This window comes from Chrysemys picta, chromosome 1, assembly GCF_011386835.1.
Source record: "Chrysemys picta bellii isolate R12L10 chromosome 1, ASM1138683v2, whole genome shotgun sequence".
Classification (NCBI taxonomy): Eukaryota; Metazoa; Chordata; order Testudines; family Emydidae; genus Chrysemys; species Chrysemys picta.
The window spans coordinates 127,284,166-127,305,613 of NC_088791.1; the positions used below are offsets into that span (position 1 = coordinate 127,284,166).

The following is a 21,448-nucleotide window of genomic DNA, read 5'->3' on the forward strand; positions in this document are numbered from 1 at the left end:
GGCTACTTCCTGTCATTGTTGTCGGCTCACTTTCCACTTCCCTTTGGGTCTCTCCATCTCCTGAGGCAGCGGCTGGCCTTCTCTCCAGGCTGGCTTAGGGGAGTCATCACTGGGTGCCACAGCCAGTCATGGGTTCTCTTGGCAGTTTGGCTCCCTGGGAAGGACATCTGGATCCTTCCTTGGTCTGGCTCCAACTGAGCTGCAGGGCTCTCCACTTATGCTTCCTGCCTGGCCATCACACTTCCTGCAAGGGGGAAGGGGCAGAGTTAGCTGAGCCCAACATGATGAGTTAACCCCCTTTGTGCCAGAACGAGGCCATTCCACCTCATTACACTCTCATTGCTGAGACATTTCACATTATGAATGTACAGAGCAAGACCTGTAATAATTTTTATTCAATATGTATGCCAATCTTTCTACAATCATGCATGTTACACAATAATCTTTGAACTGATAAGAGGGATGACAGAAGGACTAAAGCCAGAGCAATGTTTTTGTTTCAAAAGTCTGTTTAATTTGAGAACATAGCTTGTCTTTGCAAAGCACTTCTTTGAGTGGAATCAGTATCTTTCTAGTCTTAATGATTGACTCAAAGATAAAACCTCCAATTTTTCACATAAATAGCACAAAAGTGGTTTCAAGGCACACTAATAAGTCAAGGGAGAGGGGAGTAAGGTAATGAGGGTTTTTTTTTCTGGGTTAAACTACAGTGGCACCAAATAAAGAAATTGTCTTACGACCAGAGTTAAATGTTAATGCTTTTATGGAAAGAAATGAAAGGAAATAAGAGCTCAACAGCGGTAATTAAAAAATCCGTGCTGGTTTAAGAGTGCTCCCTCTGGGGAGGATAATAAAGAAGATGAAAGGATTCTGGGGGTATAGCTGTTTAGTAAACGAACCTGCAAGTTTTTCACTATAAAGTTGTTCTGTGAAAATCAGTAAGCAGGTTAAATTTTAACATAAAGTAAAACCACATGACTCTGGTTCTTCACAGATCTATTAATCTAATGTCCGGTAAAAGATAGAATAAAATTAAGGTGCTTTGATCTTCTCTAATTTAACATTTTTCAGTTGTTTGGGCTTTCATGAGTTGGATGTTATATGCTGTTCCAAATATTGCTGAAATTAATCTAAATCTACTCCCCAAATTACTTTACATTTTCAGCCAAATTTGTCTGTGAGCATAAGGATAAAGAGGGATTTCAGGGTTAAACATATGTTACCTTTTAATTGATTATATTCTTATTAATGAGTTATTAAAAAGTTAATTTCATTTTTCAGAAATATCTGTTTCAAAAATAGAGTTTTTAAAAAAAGTCTAAAACATAAATTTGTTTAGTTGGTGATACACCGATGAAATGTGATAAAATCCACCATAAATCAGAGATCAGAACACTTATGTAACTCTGACATATCCTCAGTGAAAGTCAATTCTGTAGCTATGTACTCTTAGAATTTCCACATTTAAGGTTTGGGATCCTAGTAAAATTTCAGCGTATATAACAAAACTATAAATTGAACTTAACAAGGTTCTTGTACAATGTGGTTACTGAAAAACAGAACATTTCTGATGAAGTTGAAGAGGTGACTATTTTGGTAGTTGATTGAAGTATTATGCTCAATTAATCTAAAGAATAACGGAAAACTATTTATCTTAATTTTTCAGGCCTGATCTTGTAAGCTATCCATATGCTACTGAATCAATAAAAGTGCTGAATATGGAGTATTTGCAGGTTTTGCTCACAGGGGCTGGGTATTGTATAGACCTAGGAAGAGACAGTCTCAGTCCCAAAAGTCTAAAGATATGTTGACTTTCCTATATAGTGTGAAGACCTCCCATAGGCGATCTCTCTCTCTCTCTCTCTCTCTCTCTCTCTCTCTCTCAGTGGTAGTGCACAGAAAGTGGGAGAGGATGACACATAGGCAGACTAAGTTGAAGTCAGAGGCTCAGCACCATGGAGACTTTCCAGTTGTCTATTTTACAGCCTGGGGGAGGTACTTGCCTTCTGTACAACTCTGAGCCCAGCTGCTTTGGTTAGGCTTTGGGATGAGAATTTGCCTCATAATTAACAAATAGTATTTTTATTCAACTATTTCCATTCTGTTGAATTTTAACTACTAGTTACATTTAAAATTAGTTGAACTACTTGTTATGAATAGAACTGGTTGGGAAAAAAATTGACATTTTTTGGTCAGAATTTGCCAGTTCATTGTGAAATACTTTGTGAAGATTATTCAATTTAGACAAAATTCCACCAGAAATTCACCCACCTGGCAGGTTGATAGACAGCCAGGAGTTTGGAAGCTCTGGGGGCCCTGGCTCCTAACTTCCAAGTACTTGGCTTCCCGCAACCCAGCTTTCTCCCTGAGCTTTCAGGGTCACGGGCTGCTGGACAGGCTGCCAAGTAGACTGCCCCAGAGCTGGGCCTCCCAGTAGAGTTTGGCAGAAAATGATAGTCTCCTTTCCCAGATAATTTTGAAATTTGGGAGTCTGTCTCATGTTGGAACAAAGTCAAATGCTCCATGAAAAGGAATTACCAGTCTCCCCCTCGCTCCCGTTATGGATTTAGCCCTTCCTTTATAATGATTTGTTTTTGAACTGATCCTGATTATCCTTCTCTGCAACTGTCATTCATAAATACTCACCAAGTAGTCTGAACAAACAATTTTCAGACTCTGAATGATTGAAGTTCACTGTTCAGTGTTCCTACTGGGCCTGATCAAAAGCCCATTGAAATCAATGAAAAGATTCCATTGGCTTCAGTGGGCTTTGAATCAGGCCTATTTTGTGGTTGGTCGGTGTGGCAGGATGAAATGGTCAGAAAAGAGTTAAGGGACTGTCACACTGCTCAGCAGGGGATTTAAAAAAATAGCTTGCCCTCTTTCTGGGGACTGAGAGAAGGAAGAGGAAAAGCATCTGGGCACTGTAACCAATAAATTTGGCCCTGAGACAAGAGCCTGAAACTGATTTGGGTATGGCACTTAGGCTTTCCTGGACTGGTGAGTGAGCCCATCAGTTTACAGTCACCTAAATGGCATGGTATTGTTTCTGGTCACTGGTTGGCTGACTGTTACATCTTAATGAATGGATGAGAGAAACATTTTAAACAAGAGAATAACTAATACGGATTAATTTACATTGGCCAATTTGTATACTAATAATACTTTGAAATCTGATGGCTGTTTTGCCTAAGTAAGCATTGCAAGATGAGACCTTTATATAGCAAAATAAACAAATAAAATTTATTCGTTATGAATTTAGCCCAGCAGCTTTGAGTATCATCAGTATGCCCAGAGCTGTACAAAATTGAGAGGATCACATATATGCTATTTGCCCAAGGAGCTAACACCCTCCTTCAGAAAATATGTTGGATGAACTAGCCCCATCATCACAATTTCAAACAGAGTAGACACAGGTGTTTTTTGTTTTGTTTTTATTTTTTATTTTTTTAAAGTTTCGTTGGGGGATGTTGTGGCTGAATTCCTTTTCAGAATGGTAGATGCTTCTAGATTATGCCTGCAAACATTTTACTGACCTATTCTAGTAATAAGTTATTTAAAAAAAATAGAGAGTACTTTTTACATTTAACAATGAGGGTAAATCTGTTATAGTCTAAGATTTTTAATAGATGTAAGGGACTCAGGTGACTTGTTGATGGATGGAAAAAAATATATTTCTAAATAAATACTTTTAAAGGCGACCTGCAGTGCTTTTCTGACTTTTTTTTCCTTACACTCCCTTATATGTAAGAGAACACAGGCACCGGCTTCCTCCAGCCCCTGGGGGTGCTCAATCCCTTGCTCCACCCCAGGCTCTGCCCCGCCTCTTCCTGCCCCCACTTCCCTCCACCCCCTCTTCCCGCCCAGTTCTGCCCCCTCCCCTGAGCGTGCCCTGTCCCCTCTCCTCCCTCACCCCCTCAGCGCCTCCTGCACACCGTAGAATAGCTGATTGCTGTGGGAGGGAGGTGCTGGGAGGGAGGGGGAGGAGTTGATCAGCAGGGCCGCCAGTGGACGGCAGGTTCTTGCAGGGGTGGGGGGGAGCTGGCTGCCACCCATTCATTTTTTTCCATTGTTGGCATCTATGTAAGAGAATAAGTTTTTAAGTTCCCCTATTACATATAAATAAAGAAAAGTTTTACCGTCTAAATTTGCCCTTTGGATGCTCTCTTTTTGTCTTCAGCATCTTATGTAACTTTGTCTTCTGTGAGATAGTAACATCACAATCAACTCGTGAATATATTAATTAATTGATGTCAACTGATCTGTTCCTAGTCTGTGAAATTTCCCCTCTTCCCCACCCTATACTGGGATGCAGCAATGTAACTGCTTTAACTTAAACAAGGTAACAGCATTCTCCAAGATGATGTAACAATGTGTAAAGGGGAGGAAGCTGTTTGGGATGTGCTTGGTATGCAAATATCAGTGATGTCAGGAGAGGGAGAAGTTTGTCCTTATTCAGTTTTATCCATGGGAAGGAGTTGAAGGAACTATTTTGATTTACGAAATTATATAAACAGGGTTGTGACACATGTAAATAAAGCATTTATGGACCATAAGTCTGAGAGCTGAAAAAGTGAACAAACTTAAAAAGCTTTGCAGGCCACCATGATGTGATAGTCCACTGATGGACATGCTTTGTCAGTATCTCCTAGACATTTGTTCTGATTGTACCTAAAGAGTCCTTTTAGCTGCTTTTTTAAAAACTAAGATGTTTGTTCCAAGTAAACATTTCCCCACTGAAACTCAGTACAAATACTGGTTGGTGCATCATTAGCAGCAGTTACTGATGTATATACTTTTGTTCTAAGCAGGCTTTTTTTTTTCCCTTTTGGTCTTACTTCATTTCAATTGACAGCATAGTCCAGGAGCAGTGCTGCAGTAATAAACTGGAGGAACACTACTGTACCATTGGCATTAACATTGCCAATGACCATGAAGAATGTGAGTCACATGATGATATTTCCACTTATGAAGCCAAATTCACTAAGGTGAGAGTTCAGAACTGCTATTCACAGTTGTTATTTATGATGGCTAACATGAGTTTGATTTACTCTTAAACTGAAGCATCTCCAGGATTTTGAGGACAAGTAAGTGTCGTCATCATTCTGTACCCAGGATGAAAATGCTCATCTTGGACACCTTGGTTTGACCAGTTGCCACTACCCTGTTTACAATCTAGTTCGCTTCTTTCTTCAAAATGAACCCTCTCCTATAATTATTACAAGTGTTTTCTAGAGAGGGTTTTCAGCAGTGGGAGGTGACCCTATCCACCTGCTCTGGCTTGTTTCACAGCATGGATTTGCTCTGGGTCCAGTCACCACTTTTTCTCATGCCCTCAACCCCATGGCCTCTGCTGCCTCTCTGAGCTGCCCGCCCCCCTGTTGTTTTTAATTTGGCTGTGGGAAGAAGTGAGATCCAGGAGCTGAGGGAGGTGTAATCAGGGGCCAGGGGGATGCAAGTCTTACTTCAGGCAGTAACAGCACCTCCTGGGTTGTTGGTATTTTGTTACACTGAAGTGTTTATGGTGCTGTTGATGGCTTCTGCAAGTAAGGGCGTATTTACAGATTGTTTTGTCTTCCAAGTCTGTGGTAGCAAAGCATGTGTACATACATTTAAGTACAGTTTAAAAATTCATTAGGCAGCTGTTACAGGGTAGCTGATCCCTGTGGATAGACTGAACCCAGCTCCCCTGGACCAAAAGCCAGTGAGCCCAATCCAGCTAATTTAAGAGGGCTGGGTTACTCCTGGGCCTATAAAGGGCTGCTAGTAGGCAGCTAGGGAGGAGGAATGCCTGAGGCAGGCTAAGGCCTGAGGCAGGCTGAGCCCTGGGCAGCAAAGGCCACATGAAGTGGACCTAACTCCTTCGGTGAGTCCCTGGAGCAAGGGGGGCCAGGGACTCAGGGAAGCCTGTGGCTGATGCTCCAAGGTGGGAGCAGAGCTGGCAGAGGCTAGGGAGTTGCAAGGGGGGGGTGGCCCTTAAACCTGGGGCCAGGTATTGATTTAAGACTGTGTTCTGTTTGTTTGTTTGTCTCTTTAAATCTTGTTATAAAAGAATAAACCTTCTGGACTGGGCGTGAGCGCATGTATGGCGTGGGGGTGCAGCGACGCCCTCCCCCCTCACCCCTCCCCCCTGATGACCGCAGCATAAGTGCCTACTATCCTCTGCTGAGCCCTCCTACCCCCTTTTTATTCTCCTAGCCAATTGTGTTTCTTGAGCATGTGATTAATTTATTTTATTTATTTATTTATTCATTCACTTTTGTGGAGAGGCAGTTTTTTTACCTCCCTTAAAGTGGAGGAAGCAGCTTAAAACCAATCAGAGGTCTTAGCCATATTGTAACCAATTTAAAAAAAGTTTAAACTCTGAACTGCATGTGCATTATATCCACTTTTAAAATGCTCCTAACCTAACAAAATGACTCTGAACTTGCTCACTGTGCAACCTTCAAATGTTGTTTTGTGAAATCAAAATAATTTTTTGACCAAACGAGCAGCGTACATCTAAGTCACCTTTCACACTTCAGCCATTTTTGACACAGTTCTGCTTTAAAAAAAAAATCAGGGTTTTTTACAGTGAAAGATACCTTCCCCCCTCCCCTTCTTCGTTCACAACTCAGTAATGGCTGAAGGAGTTTTACTCAAAGTGTTCAAAAAATTCAGAGAGAGGTAAAGCATGACAAATTTCAGCCCTGGAGTAAATGTTTTGAAGAATTATGAACACATGAAAACAGGGTTGTAATGAAAAGTGTTTTTCAGTGGTTGCTACGAGAGACACAGCTGTAATAACAGCAAGGTTTTATAGCCATGTAAATGATCAAGTTGATCATGATCATGTAAATGACGGTGTAAAAGGTCGGCCTGAAGAAAAGCTTATCTCTCTTTCACCTACACAAGTTGGACGACTAAATATATTACTTCTATATTATCTCACCCACCTTTTCTTTCTAATATCTTACAACACTGCAAGCAAGTTAAAAAAGACACAATTAAAGTAACAGTTCCTCACCACCAGATCAATGTTTCACATGTGTAAGTTTATGAGGGAATGATACTAATTATTACGGGCCAGATTCTGCCACCCTCATGTGTGTTTAGTAGTACCTCACTCTGCAAACTGTCTCATTGAGATCAATGTGTAATACATTACGACTGCATGTGAGAGGTTCACAATCTTGTGTAGCTAAACTGTTCTTAACTTTCTTATATGGAAAACATTTTGAGTTAGAGAATGTTGAGCCAGACAGTATGCCTGATATGCACTACGGTATTATGACAAAGGAACGTTAGTACACCTCTACCCCGATATAACGCTGTCCTCGGGAACAAAAAAATCTTACCGCGTTATAGGTGAAACCGTGTTATATTGAACTTGCTTTGATCCACTGGAGCGCACAGCCCCGCCCCCCCCGGAGCGCTGCTTTACCACGTTATATCCGAATTTGTGTTATATCAGGTCGCGTTATATCGGAGTAGAGAAGTATTATGCGTCGTACGGGGCTTCTATCTCAGTGCTCCTGTTTAAACTTGACTTTAACATGTGAAACCTTTTGGACTGAATGTCTTTTTATTTTTTTCTCCTAGAAAATAGTCAGGCTTAATTAGGAATCCAATTAGTGGGCTAAATTGGTGATCTTTCCAGTAAGAGAATCACCGGGGTTACTATTCTCTAATTGGAGTCCAGAACATGCAACTAGAAAGAAGATGAAGCATATTTTGAAAACACTGGTCTGTGTTTTTGCATCCACGGATTGCAGTTGTTGATAACTGTGAGCACAGTTAAGCACCTTGTTACTCAGAAAATGATGGGTACAAAAACAAAAGTCTATTTAAAGCTAAGCAGAAAAATCGGTCTCCAAAGACAAACCTAACTCCAAACATGTTGGTTGAGCATTGGCCTGGCATAGGAGACTCAGAAGTACAGATCAGCAAGTGTCTCCAAAAGCTAGATCCACAAATTAAAGGGCAGAATCTGGTAAAAATTTTGATAGTCCTTAAAATGCTCAGAGATCTGCCCAAATCATAGCACTTTCTCTCTTCCCAACGAACAGTATTTAGCCCTTATTCTCCCATTTTCTAAAGAAGCTTTTGTCTATATTATTAAATATAAAGCTTTTTATTCTGAACTGCTGGACATAATTTGTTTCATTGTTCACATCTTCAGAAGTTGTGAAAATTTCCACTGGATTCTTATTTTGTCCAATCTATTTTTTGGCTGCTGACAGAAGTGTGTACTCCAGCAGATGAGACCTCTTGTGGAGGAACCTACAAAAGCATTGTTAATGCAGCATTTGCTGTTCAACTCTTTATATTTAACTAATGATATAAATAACAAGGAGCTATTATGTTTAGTTAATTCAGGGGTTTTATTGGCTAAGCACTATCAGGTGATTCCTAGTCATACTAAGAAATATTTTAAAACTACAAACTTGTAACTATGGGCTGAATAGAAAATATATGTATATGTATGGTCTGATTTTCAAAGGTGCCGCGCATATGTGACTTCCCACTGAAGTCAGTGGGAGGCTTCGGATGCTCATTACCTCTGACTACCAGGCTATTACTGCATACGTCTCTAATTTTGAAGCAAGTATATGGTATGCATGTTTGTCTTCCTATATTTACTCCTTTCCATGAAAAATTAGTGTGTGTTGATAACTTGATTGTTCATGAGACTAGAGGTGAAATAATAGACCCTTTAACCTCTAGGTCATAGGTGCACATATGATCCAGGTTGGATCACATGCTTAACAATGACCTAGAGGCAATGATGGGGAGTATTACAATTGGATAGTTATTTAGCACTCTGCATTAAATGAAGAGGTAGTCTCAACCCAGTTCCTAGGAGTTGTCCACCTTACAACAAATCTCTGGCACAGTTGTCACCCTTGTAGGCAGTGTCTTCAAAGAGGTCAAGAACTGAACTGACAGGGAGTCTGAATTACACTTTCAAACTAATAGATGTTCAAGCTTACTTCAAAATAGGATGGAAGCACTTGGACAAAATAGTATGGGAAAGTGCACTGGCACTTATCATCATCATCATCTGATGATGATACTTATTTAGTGCCATGAATTTGAGGACCCCAGAGTGATTTATGAACACTAATTAAATTAGCCTCACTAGCCTCTGTGAGTTATCTCCATTTTATGGATAGATGGACGGACTGAGACATGGAGAGGATAAATGACTAGCCCAAAGTCACAAGTGCGGTATGTGGCAGAGCCAGGAGCAGAACCAGGTCTCCAGGCTCCCAGTCTTGTGCTGTAACCACAAGATCATCTTTTATTTTCACCTGTACTTCTTCTTTACAGATCTTGTGGAAGATCTCAGCCTCAAACCAGCATCTTCCATTAGCACTAAATTAATTTAAAAAAATTGTAAACCAACCAAACAAAATAAGCAAGAATTGACACCATGATATTTGACCTAGAAGTACTGCATTTATTGTTAATCTTCAGTACTTCTGTTCTTTACGTTGGATAATTCTGTTAGTGCACAGGTGTCGTGATGATAGTGGCAATATGGCTAAAGAGTCATTCTGAATAATAATGAAGTTATTCCTTGTCCCCACCCAACCACCTTTGTTTGGAAATATGTTCATATCTGAAATTAAGGTCTCAACATTTAAATCTTAAAGCATTTTTCTCCTAGAATGAACAGTGATCCTGAAGTAACTTAAAGCTGGAATGGCAAGCTATCTTCTAGTCTCAGCTAGAAATCCTGTTATAGCTGCTGCTGGAAATGTCTTCCTTTCTTTTTTTAATGACGTTTTTCAGTTCTCCATAATACAGTCAAACAAAATACATGAGAACCTCGGTTTTTATGAAAACTAATTTTAGGAATGTCCAGCAGTTATATAAACCATTTTTTTCATGATATGGAGGGTGGAAGGGAATCACACTACAAAAATGATGTTGATGAAGAACAAATTGTCATAACTTGACATTCGGCTGCCTTGAGTGCATTTGAAATGGCTTTGCAATGGTGTGAAGGACAAGAAGAAAGTGAGGCAGTGCACCATACTTTAACTTATGAACAGCATCTAGTAATAGACTATTGAGATGTTCAATTTTATGAACTCCTCAATCCAAAATTAGTTAGTAAAATAGGGATTCTACTGAATATGGTCAAATTATATACCTAAAAGATGAAGCATGAAGTAGAATACTTATGTGTAAATTGCTCTTCTAAGGAAAGGAAACAAGCCAAAGCTATCATCAACTCTTCCTGAAAAAAGAAGCAGCAAAAGCTCTGTATAAAACAAAAAATAATGCTGTAAAATGCAGCACAAGAAGGGGCAAGAGGAAATACATGGATAACATCACCAAAGAAGTTGAAGTGGTTGATAAAAGAGATAATAGTAAAACACTTCTGTCAATTCAGCAAGGTTCTAACTAACAAGTTTAGACCAGTTGGGCGCCTGTTAAGGTAAACAAGGAAAGACCCTCGTAACAGAAAGAGAGCAATAGGCAGAATACTTTTAAGGAGTGCTAAACAGAACAATGCCACTAGAAACTTTTGACTTTGACAAAGACCTTAAACACCAAGAAATAGACGTTGTAACATCTAACATTCAAACCAAAGTGAAAGATGCATTAAAAAGTTGAAACATGGGAAACCTTGCAAGCGAAGACAGAGTCACGGGGGAAATGTTGAAAGCTTGTGATGAGACTATCAATAAAATCACCAAAGCATGGGACCAGGAATAGCCTCCGGAACAGTGGGAAATTGGCATTAAAGTCAAAATTCCAAAGAAAGGTGACCTAGATAGTCAAGCTGTAACTAATCCTGCTTCATCGTGCAGGATTTCTTAGATTTCTATTATTTCTATGATTGAGTCGAAGCAATTGCAGTAACTGGTGAGGTATAACACTTCTTTCAGTGATAGTCTTCTTCAGTATCATCTTAAGCAGAATAAAGGAAGCAGATCAGCCAAAACTAATGGAAGGCAATCTGGATTTTGATTTGGAAGATCAGGAGTCAACCAGATTTTCATCCTAAGGATACTCTTTGAAGAGTGCATCAAATGGGGCAAAACCACCTAAAATCTATTAAGAAAACACTTGACAGCCTCCATCATGCTTCATAGTGGAAATCTTGAAGTGTTAAGGAATGCCAACAAAAAACATAACATCAAATGCAGAATGCACAGTTAACACAGACGTGAGCAAATGGTTTAACATAAACACTGGCGTCAAACAAGGATGCATTCTCTTCCCTCTCCTGTTTGGATTGCCATTGACATCATTATGAGAAAAAGTGTAGATGGATATAACACAGGCATTGCGTAGTTCAGCAACAGTATACTAGAAGATTTAGATTGTGCTGATAATATTGCTCTTCTAAGGGACAGCTCAACCAACATGCAAACAAAAACTGAAAGATTGTCCAGTATTGCAAGAAAGGTGGGATTAATCAATTATGAAACAAATCTAATGAGAACCCCAGCAACTCCCAACACAAAAATTACTTCTAAATGCAAGCGGTGAGCCAATTCAGATAACTTGGCAGTGACATGAAAGTCAATGAGAATATCCATAAGGAAATAATGTCGTGAATTGGCATGGTAGCAGCTGCAATCACCAACTTAAACAAGAAATTTGGTCATAAAAAATCTACAATTTAAAGACTAAACTAGGAATCTTCAACTTAAATATAATTTGCACCTTATGGATGTGAAGGCTGGAAATCCACCAAATATATAGACAGATCTAAATGCCTTCGAAAGCAAATACTTCAGGAAATACAAAGCACAGGCGCCGACTTGCTGATTTCCTGGGGGGTTCTCCACCCCTTCTTTGTACCTGGTCCCACTCCCACTCCACCCCTTCCCCCAAGGCCCTAGCCCCACCCCACCACTTCCTACCCTGTTCTGTCCTCTCCCCGAGGACACCCCACCATAGATGACTGGAGCCTCCCCATACTGGGGGGGGGCACGATCTAAAGGGGAGGTCACATGTGTCCGCCCCCCCCCCCCCCCCGCCAACCTGCCCCCTGCTGCCAGCCCACCATGCTGCAGAGCAGCTGACCAGCAGCTGGAAGGGGGTGGTCCCGCCCCTTCCGCTCCTGGACCTCCCGCCCCTTCCAATCCCCAGCATCTGGGGAACATGCCACCATGTCCCCCTGACGCATCAACCAGCCCCACCCTTGCTCCGCCTCTTCCTGTCCCCACTCCTTGCCTCCCCTCCTGCCCAATGCCTCCTGCCTGCCACTGAACAGCTGATCTTCCACGGGCAGGAGGTGGTGGGGGGAAGGGGCCTGCCGGTGGGTGCTGAGCATCCACTATTTTTTTTTTTTTTCATGCGTGCTCTGGGACTGAAGCATCCATGAAGTTGGCATCTCTGATACAAGGTGTTAAATGGAGTGAATCTATAACAAATGCCGAGACTCATCCGAAATTTCAACAACTCCTTATGTCTAAAGTTATCCAGAAAAAAAGATGAAAATATGTGGGATGTGTTGAGAATGAGGCCAGGGCATTTGCCACAAAAAGATGAAGCACACGTTAGGCTGCTTATGAGTAGCTTGCTCTTCTAAAGGTAAAGAGTGTGAGGGAGAAAAGGAAAAGTTGATCTCTTTATTTTATCCTTGTGCTGCTCCAGGCTTTAAAGTAATTCTTCATTACAGAACAGAAGAGAAAACATATGTACAATTATTTATATGGGTAAGTAGAGAAGGCGGGCAGGCATGTATCTCACAGGTGTTGGGAGAAATGTACTGTTCTCAGTTTTTTGTTGGAAATGGCTTCTTGAAACTACACAAGGGATTTAGGTCATTAACATCCATAATGAGTAGTTATTTTATGTTCCAGCTGTGTTTTTAATTTTTTTAAATGCTGCAGGCTGTTTCCTTTTGAGCTAAAAACAATTATAAAAGTCATTTCTAAAAAAATTTTTAATCTGCCTTTTACTTCACAGCAGTAGTTGGCAGACGCTGGTTGCAGTGAACCAAATTTCACCCTAGCTTTCTAGCAGCAGGGGAGAAAAGGGAGCAATTTGGCAATGTTTTTTCAACTCAGGCTAAAACAAAATCAACACAGCCGTTTGTTCAGAATCAACCTTTGTTCTGTCCTGCAGTGGATTCTGAAGCCCCTGTTCTTCCAGTGCAGACCCTCATGCCTAGAAGGACTGGGCACTAACAGATCCCATTTCAGAACTGGGTTCTTAAGAAGTGACATTCTTAAATAATTGCTATAGAGATGTGTGGACCAGCATTTAGGACACTGGATGAGACTTAGGAGACTTTGTTTTCGGGTCTACCACTGACCCGCTGCATCGCTTTACCTCTCTGTGCCTCTGTTTCCCCCTCACTCTTTGTCTCTTGTTTGTTTAGACTGTAAACTCTTTGGGACAGGAAGCATGTGCTTGTCTAGTGCATAGCCGAATGGGGCCCCAATCTCAGTTGAGGCATCTGGGTGATACCATAATACAAGTAATTAATACTAAAGTTAAAAATGTTAGCCTCCAATATGAGGGATTTTTTTTTCTTTTTGGAACCTTTTAAATCATGGTGGGTCTATACAGAATTGTGTCTTCTTTCATGTCTTTATGGTCTGTTAATTTTAAGCCCAGGTGCTTTATTTTTTTAAGTGAGAATTTGGGGGATGTTGGGAGGGCAGGCTAGTGTGCAGTTTATTTATAAACTGAGCAATGCCCCTCATCCTCATGGTGACAAATAAAATCTGTTTTAAATTAGAAGTGGAGCTCAAGTAATTCAGGGTTTTGAGGAGTCCCACAGTTTGGTGGTGTTCAGAACTGGAGATCTGGATCTGCTCATTTGAGGGAAGGGAACCCACCACAGCAGTTGTACATGGACCATTCTTGTCTTCCCATCCCGCACCATCAAGGACAGTGGGGATTGAATCCAAGGCCTGGGTTTGGCTTACATCTTCTCTTTGAGAACCTGATCCAGACCCCTACAAATGTTCTGAGCTCTAACTAATTAAGCACAGCAGGGCTTTTGAACATCGGGATCTGAAAGCTTTGGCTGACCATTTTCTATAAACACACTGTGTGAAATTCTGGCCCCATTGAATTCAGTGGCAAAACTCATTGATTTCTTTAGGGCTAGGATTTCACTTACTATCTGTTTTTGTTTTGTTTTGACAGAAATGCTGTTACTGTTGCTTGCTGGGAAAGACAGCCCAAGTTCAAGGACAGAGCTGTGAGCAGAGCCAACTGATAGGATACCAGTGTGGGCAGGTGTTCAGAGCTTGCTGTGTCAAGGGTCAAGAAGGCACTGAAGGGTCAATTAGTGATGTTCCTAAAAAAGACCAAGGTATATTATACCAGCACTAAAATTAAGCTGAGACAGCAGAGCACAACTTCAAGTCATAGTAGGATGCAGGGTAGGAGACATGCTTGTACTTTTGGATGATTTATGTTGCAACTCCTCTTGTGCTGTTTTAAAATGTACGCCGAGAGTAGCCAGAGAGTTGGCTGGGCACCTTTCGATGTGAAGTTGCTTTTTAGAATAAAATCTAAATGAATAAATAAGATTAGCCTAACTTCCGTCATAACTGCTAAGCCCCCGCAGCTGCAACCGAAGTCAATGGAAGTTGAGGGTGCTCAGCACGTTTAATGAAAATCAGGTTAAACTTTTACGAAGAAGCCTAATGTTAGGAACTCCTATTTGAAAATCTTGGTTCATGTGTAATCGTCATTTATATTATGATCTATCATTCATTTGGCAGGTGTACTCTGTGTGCACGTGTGTTTGAATCAACTGTCAGATAAAAGCTATTTTGTGTTTATAAAATGAATAAATAATTCTTTGGTATTTATCCTGTGGTATAAGTATCCACAAATACTTGCTCCTAATCTTTTCCCAGGTATATAGCATTTTATTGTGAGCGGAAAACTGCTTTCCCTTCTAATGTCTATTTAACCTTCTTATTAGTTAAAATTTCTGACGAGGAAGTAGACCAAGAGGATCCTTACCTTCATGACCGCTGCAGAGGTGAGTTAACTGACTGTTCTTATGTAGTGACTTTTTTTGTGTGTGTGATCATTTCAGTAAACGTGAAAAACTAGGCAAAACTTAAATCCAAGGTTCACCCAAACCATTTTGCTTAGCCCAGCAATTTGCAAATACAAATGGCATGGGAATCCTTTCTGAAATGGTAGCTTGTTTCTACCCTCCCTTCATGCTATTTTGATTATTGGAAAGAAAATCTTGCAAAATATGAGATTCTTTTGGATTTGTTAAGCCGATGTCTGCGTAAGATGAGAACTCATTTGTAGTCTCTTAGGGACCAATAAATGTAAGACTTTTTTTAAGGCATTGTGATGGGGTCCCTGGGGCACAACCTGGACTGTGAGACTGCTGAACCATCCAAAGCCACCAGTCTGGGCTGTCTCTCACACTGTGATGCTAATGTCAAGCTACAAGCTTCTGACAGGCACTGCATTTACACAGCCATCCACAGGCAAGGACAGCCCAGTTCAGTTACATGAATGATCTCCCAGCCATTCATGAACTATCAATTGAGAGGCTTCAGCCAATTTCCCACCCTCCCCAGTCTTGCATGCCAGTGCTGTGCCATCTTGCACTCCTCAGAAGCCTGTCAAGTATAAGCTCAGTACTTAGTTTTCCCCTCCCTCAATGTGGAATGGACATATGCTAGCCTCTTGCATCTGAAGAAGTGAGGTTCTTACCCACGAAAGCTTATGCTCCCAATACTTCTGCTAGTTTTAAAGGTGCCACAGGACCCTCTGTTGCTTTTTACAGATTCAGACTAACACGGCTACCCCTCTGATACATGCTAGCCTTTGTAATTTGAGCTGAGCTTCTCTGAGCACTTCAACCAAAGACACACTGTTTTAGATAAAATATTAAACAGATTTATTAACACCAGAAAGATTTTAAGTGATTATAAGTAGCAGGCATGGAAATCAGTGTTACCCAAGAAATAAAAATAAATTCTCAGTCTAAATTCTAAACTTAAACAGATTAAGCAAGATTTGAATCAAACAGTCTCTCACCTTAATAGATGGTACAAGCAGCTTACCATTTCTCAATACAAAGGCTGGATTCCTTTTCCAGCCTGGGACCAATCTTCTCCAGTTCAAAGTCTCTGTCTTCCAGATGTTCTTCCAGGTGTTCAGATGGCAGGGAAGAGAGGCCAAGTGATGATGTCAATGCCACTCTTTTATACTTTCTTCCAGCTGCAAGAAAGATCCTTGCTGTGACATGGGTTAGTCTGCCCCCATGGTGTACATGCCCTTCTCTGAGAAGGGATAGTTGATTCTTCTTGATGGGTCATTAACGCTGTCTGGGTCCTCCTTTGTTGCAGCTGAGAGGCTGGCTGTGGGCATTTCCCAACCTCACAACATATTTCAGGAACACCTATAGCAATACTTCATAACTTCACATACAATGGTAGTACACACAATCCAAGAGGATGTTAAGGTTCAGCAGATTAAGACTTTTTCCGTGATACCACACAAGGCATGCATTGTACAAAACATATCAGAATCATATGACAGTGGTGAATATGGGGGTTCCAGGATGCTGTGTTGAGGTGCCAACTGTCGCAGGCACATCAACTCCTTTTAACTTCAGGGGCAGTTGAGGATGCTCAGGGCTTTGCAGAAAAAGTTTCAGCCCCTTATAAGATCAAGTTGTTACACTGGGCCATATTCTGTCCTTCAGTACTACATGCATGAGCAAATTTGGAAAGCCTTGGGGAGCTTCAGTCAACATGTGAGTTGGCTTATGGTCTGTAATGAACACAGTTGGGAAGATAGTGGGTCTGTTTTGATAAAGACTGTTGACACCTCCCTATGGAAGGGTAAGGTGCTACTGCCAATAACCTTTAGGCAAGTAGTTGTTTGGCCCTTATTCTGGAAGTCCCCTTTTGAGGCTCATAATCTCACCAAATTTCTTTTCATATTTGTCAAGGGACTGGAAGGGAGAGGTGAGGCAGAGTTGGTTGGCTGTGTGGATGTTGTGTCATCTCTAAAAGTTGTGGAGTTTAATGTCTTACGTATTAAATTTTGTACATGCCCTCTGAGTTTTATGGAAGTGCATATTTTGCAGATCTTAAATGTATTTTATAGAGCTCCCAGTGAGCTCGTTGAGAGTTAGTCACACATGGCTAAAGGCAGAATTTGGCCCTCCATTATTGTCACTTTCTCCAACAAGATAGCTGCCCTCAGAAATGTAGTAGTCTCAGAAATGTCAATTATATTGTAAAACATCTTATTTCAAATATTGGCTACAATTTAGTCATGGCAAAAAGAACTTTTTACCTCTTGCTATTTGTCGGCTGGGCTGAGGAAAAATAGCTTTCTTTTAAAAGTCAGACAAAAACCTTAGACCAACCACTTTCAAGCTAAAACTGCAACTTCCTTCTAATCTTGTGTATTAGGTAACACAATATTGTACTGCCCAGGAGCACACCAGTTTCCCTTTCCTGGTAGAGCAGGGATGAAATAATCTGTACCTGCTCCTTAAGAGATGCAAATAACATTCTCCTCTGTACCAGCTGTGCCCAGTGCCCATCTCTACCTACCTGCCTGAGAGGGTGTGTAGCAGACCCAGGTTACTTGTGCTTATCCCGGTGCTCTGGCGGGCGATATGGGTAGCCCACACAGGAGAATAATGGGACAGCTTACACTCCCTTGTTTGCTGGGTGGGCATATAGGGAAATAGACATTCTTGCCCTTAAGAAGTAGAGAATTTTACATCTGCTGCTGTTTCACTTTGCCTGGGCTGTCTTTATTTGTTCATAACATTTATTTTTCTAACTCATTAACAAAAAAAAATGTCAAAGGAGATATTTTTTTAAAGGATGGGCTAGATACTCAGCTGCTGTAAATCAGCATAGGTCTGTTGACTTCAGTGGAGCTATGCTGACTTACAGCCATTGAAGATGTGACCATATATTAGAAATACTGATTGGGATTTTCAAACTTCCTTAGGCCTCTTTGAAAATCCCAACCTCCAATTGTAATGGTTTGTAGTTTGACATGGATATTGAACAGCATTCCAGTCTATTCAGTTGTATCTAGAACCGAAATTGATTCCAGAAGATCCAAACATACTTGACCTTTTGTTTGAAAGTGTCCAGACAAGTTAGAATGAGCCCAGTGGCATCAGGCATTCCACTTTTAGAGCTTGAAGAACATGTGTATTCTGTTCCTATCCTTGTTCGTGGTTGAGATGATTAGATCTGAAATGGCGTAACTAATTTCTGTTTGACCTGCACAATCCACATGAAAATTGGAAGGAAAATGAAAGAAAGATAAATAATGACTTGTACATTGATTTTTTTTTTTTTTTTTTTTTTTTTTTTGGTGGCAAGTGCATGCTGCCTCTTGGATGGAATATTTGATTTGGATAATGATCTGCTTATTTTGATTTACTGCCTGTCACATGTGTTTCATGTATCTAAAAGATTAAAACATCAGAGATTTATTATTTTCTGCAAACATTTCTGAATAAAGTAATACATTTTTGGATTTAAAAAAAAGTTTGAGTTAATAGACTGATATTCCAATATAAGCTTTAAGAAGTAGCAACAGATACTGTGCCAGTTAAACGATGATTTATCATACTGCCTATTTGGCTGTTATACTCCATAGGTGTTAGAAACAGAAAACACCTGTTGAGTCATCAGGTCCCTTATCCTGCCAAAGGAAAAGCTGGCTGTCCTTCTTGACTCAAGATGATAAATCACATTAAAAGGTGTTAATGATATACTTTCCTAATATTACTTTTCCATGTCAGCAATTGCTGTAGTAGCCAGATTGAAGTTATTCATTTGCAAGAGGGAGGGGAATTGGTCTGTCCAATTGCAAATGGGAGTTGCTGTCCATTAGACACTCTTTCTATTAAGGGCTACACTATAAACAAGTTTAAGGATCGTTTCTATCACTTTTTTCCAAAGATGAGTTCAAATGTGTCAGGCAATGAAACTTCCAGCAATTCTCTGGGAGGCCATTTCACAGTCTGAGGGTATCTACATTAGACAAATGTCTGACTTGCCTATTATGACCCTTCTAGCTTTTCTTATGGGATAGTAGTCGATATTAAAAAAATCATGCTTTGCCAACAATTACCCACACAGGAGCGCCGCCAGCTTTTCTGCCGCCCTAGGTGGCGGAAGGTCCCGCCCCGAAATGCCACCCCCAACAGGGGAAGGTCCCTCCACCGAAATACCACCGCGGTCGCCGCCCCCCAAATTGTAGTGCCCTAGGCGACCGCCTAGGTCGCCTAATGGGTTGCGCCGGCCCTGTACCTACAGTGGTATCTGAGCTTTCCTCCTGAACTCTGAATAGGATATATTTGTGATGTTGGTTGATTAAGGTTGACTTTTTTTTAATGCTGGTTTCTTTCTGCTAATTTTTTTTTCTTCTTAGTGTATTCTTCGAGCATACTAGTCAAACATCCTGTATTTTGCTGGGCACTCATGTTTAAGTAGTTGACATCTTTCCAGTTTTGTGTGATGAACTAAATTGTATACTTTATTCGTAAAAATCACATCTGTTTTTAGGAGGCGGTCCCTGTACACAGCAGTGTAGGGACACAGGCTCCAGTGTTGTCTGCTCCTGCTTTGTTGGGTACCAGCTTCTGTCTGATGGTGTCACCTGTGAAGGTAAAAGAAAATAAATGATTGCCTCTGTTTGTTGCTTAAAGGTAAAAGTGTTTTGTTTATTGTGGATTTTTTTACAGGATAGTGACTAGGACATGCTTATATTGGGAGTGGAAGGAGACATTGGGCAATGAAAGGCTGAGTTAGGTAGGGTGTGAACTTGGGGACAATAGAGGTAAGGCGCTGGGAAGAGACCAGTTCAGTGGGGCAGGTGGAGGGTTTGCAGATGGATAGGAGGCAGGAGAGACCTCAAGTTTGGTGTTGGGAGTGAAGATAGCAGTAAAAGTATGCCTTTCCATTTGCAATAGTCAATGAATATTCATATAAAATACAATATATCCTAGACCTGCCACCTGAGATGTTGAATCCTTATAGTTGAAAACACAGTGAGTGGCTAAAAATTGAGAACAGAAAAGAGCAGTAACTTTTTTTTGTGGGATATGGAATCCACAATGCACCCCGCATGTGGGTGTTCAAAGTTTCTGTTGCCCCAAGGCTGACCCTTGTTCCTTTCTCTTCCCAAGGATTTAAAGTCTTTTGTTTTAACTGTTTAATTATTTGTCCACTTTGGTTACTTCTAGATACTAATGAGTGTATCACTGTGATGCACAACTGTGGGATTGGACAAACTTGTGTCAATACAGTAGGATCTTTCCGCTGTCAGCGTGAAACGAGCTGTGGGACTGGTTATGAACTCACTGAAGACAACCATTGCAAAGGTATGTCCCAGGCTGCATACTGGGCACCTAGGAGACTGATGTTTATCAACATTTATGATGCCCCAAAATGCTAAATAAATTATTGTGTCTTGTTGTTTTCTGGAAATACATGTGTAAGTTGTATTTCCATACCATAGACTTTAAGGTCAGAAGGGACCATTATGATCATCTAGTCTGACCTCCCGCATGATGCAGGCCACAAAGCCGTCCCTACCCTTTCCCTTGACTCTGCTGTTGAAGTCCCCAAATCCTGTGGTTTAGAGACTTCAAGTAGCAGAGAATCCTCCAGCTAGCGACCCCTGCCCCATGCTGCGGAGGAAGGCGAAGATGTGTCGTATAGTCTAATATGAGCATCTAACACTTCAGCCTGAGGTGCTTTCTTCGGGGAAATGTAAATGAGCCACAAACCCAATTTGTCTTGGCTTCCACTGGAAAACAATCCATCTCTCTGCAGCTGAGAATGGTCTTGATGGGCTTTTTACTCCCCTGAAGGATGTAGGCCAGCTACTTGGGCCTATATTTTGGGTAAGATTATATTGTAGAGGAGGGGGTTGGACTAGAGCTTTGAGCAGGGGGTTGGACTAGATGACTCCTGAGGTCCCTTCCAACCCTGAGAGATAGGGGGTGATACAATTTAATTTTTTTTTTTAAATTAGTGTTTTTTTCCCTGAAGTGTTCAGTTGACCTAACTTGGCTCCCTTTGAAGTCAAAGGTAAAACTCCCATTGACTTAAATGAGAGAGCAGTTTTAGGCCATTGAAAATTCCACCTATAGGCATTAATAATCTTTTCCCATAGGAATAAGAGGAGTGCAGCCTCTAGTCAGTGCTTTGGAAACTCTTACTAGGAGTTCCCAAATTATCATCTTGGAATTATATTAACTATCAGGACAGAAATTTCTACTATTGCTTTGACAGCTTTTGAAAAATTATGTTTTCCCTTAAGGAAAATACCTAGCAGCCAGATGTATGATAGCTGATATTTGAAAAAGGACAGATCCTTCAACATTAATGGCATGAGGAAATATGAAAGCCTTTTCGATGGAAAAAATGACAGACACCTTATATCGGGATTAAGTACATTTTATAATGTCTGGTTACCATTTTTTGGAGTTTGAACAAAATAAACACAC

The 21,448-nt window shown here is 40.8% G+C and overlaps 1 protein-coding gene across 2 annotated transcripts in view; it reads left to right on the top strand.

Annotated features, from left to right (window-relative positions):
- The window catches only part of FBLN1 (fibulin 1), a 105,690-nt gene that overhangs the window by 18,205 nt on the left and 66,037 nt on the right, over window positions 1-21,448 (top strand). For both annotated transcript variants that reach the window (XM_005299933.5, XM_005299934.5), the window contains exons 3-7: window positions 4,856-4,988; window positions 14,110-14,278; window positions 14,900-14,959; window positions 19,500-19,601; window positions 20,180-20,317. In XM_005299933.5, coding sequence (XP_005299990.1) covers window positions 4,856-4,988; window positions 14,110-14,278; window positions 14,900-14,959; window positions 19,500-19,601; window positions 20,180-20,317 — 602 coding nt within the window. The remainder of the gene's footprint in view (window positions 1-4,855; window positions 4,989-14,109; window positions 14,279-14,899; window positions 14,960-19,499; window positions 19,602-20,179; window positions 20,318-21,448) is intronic.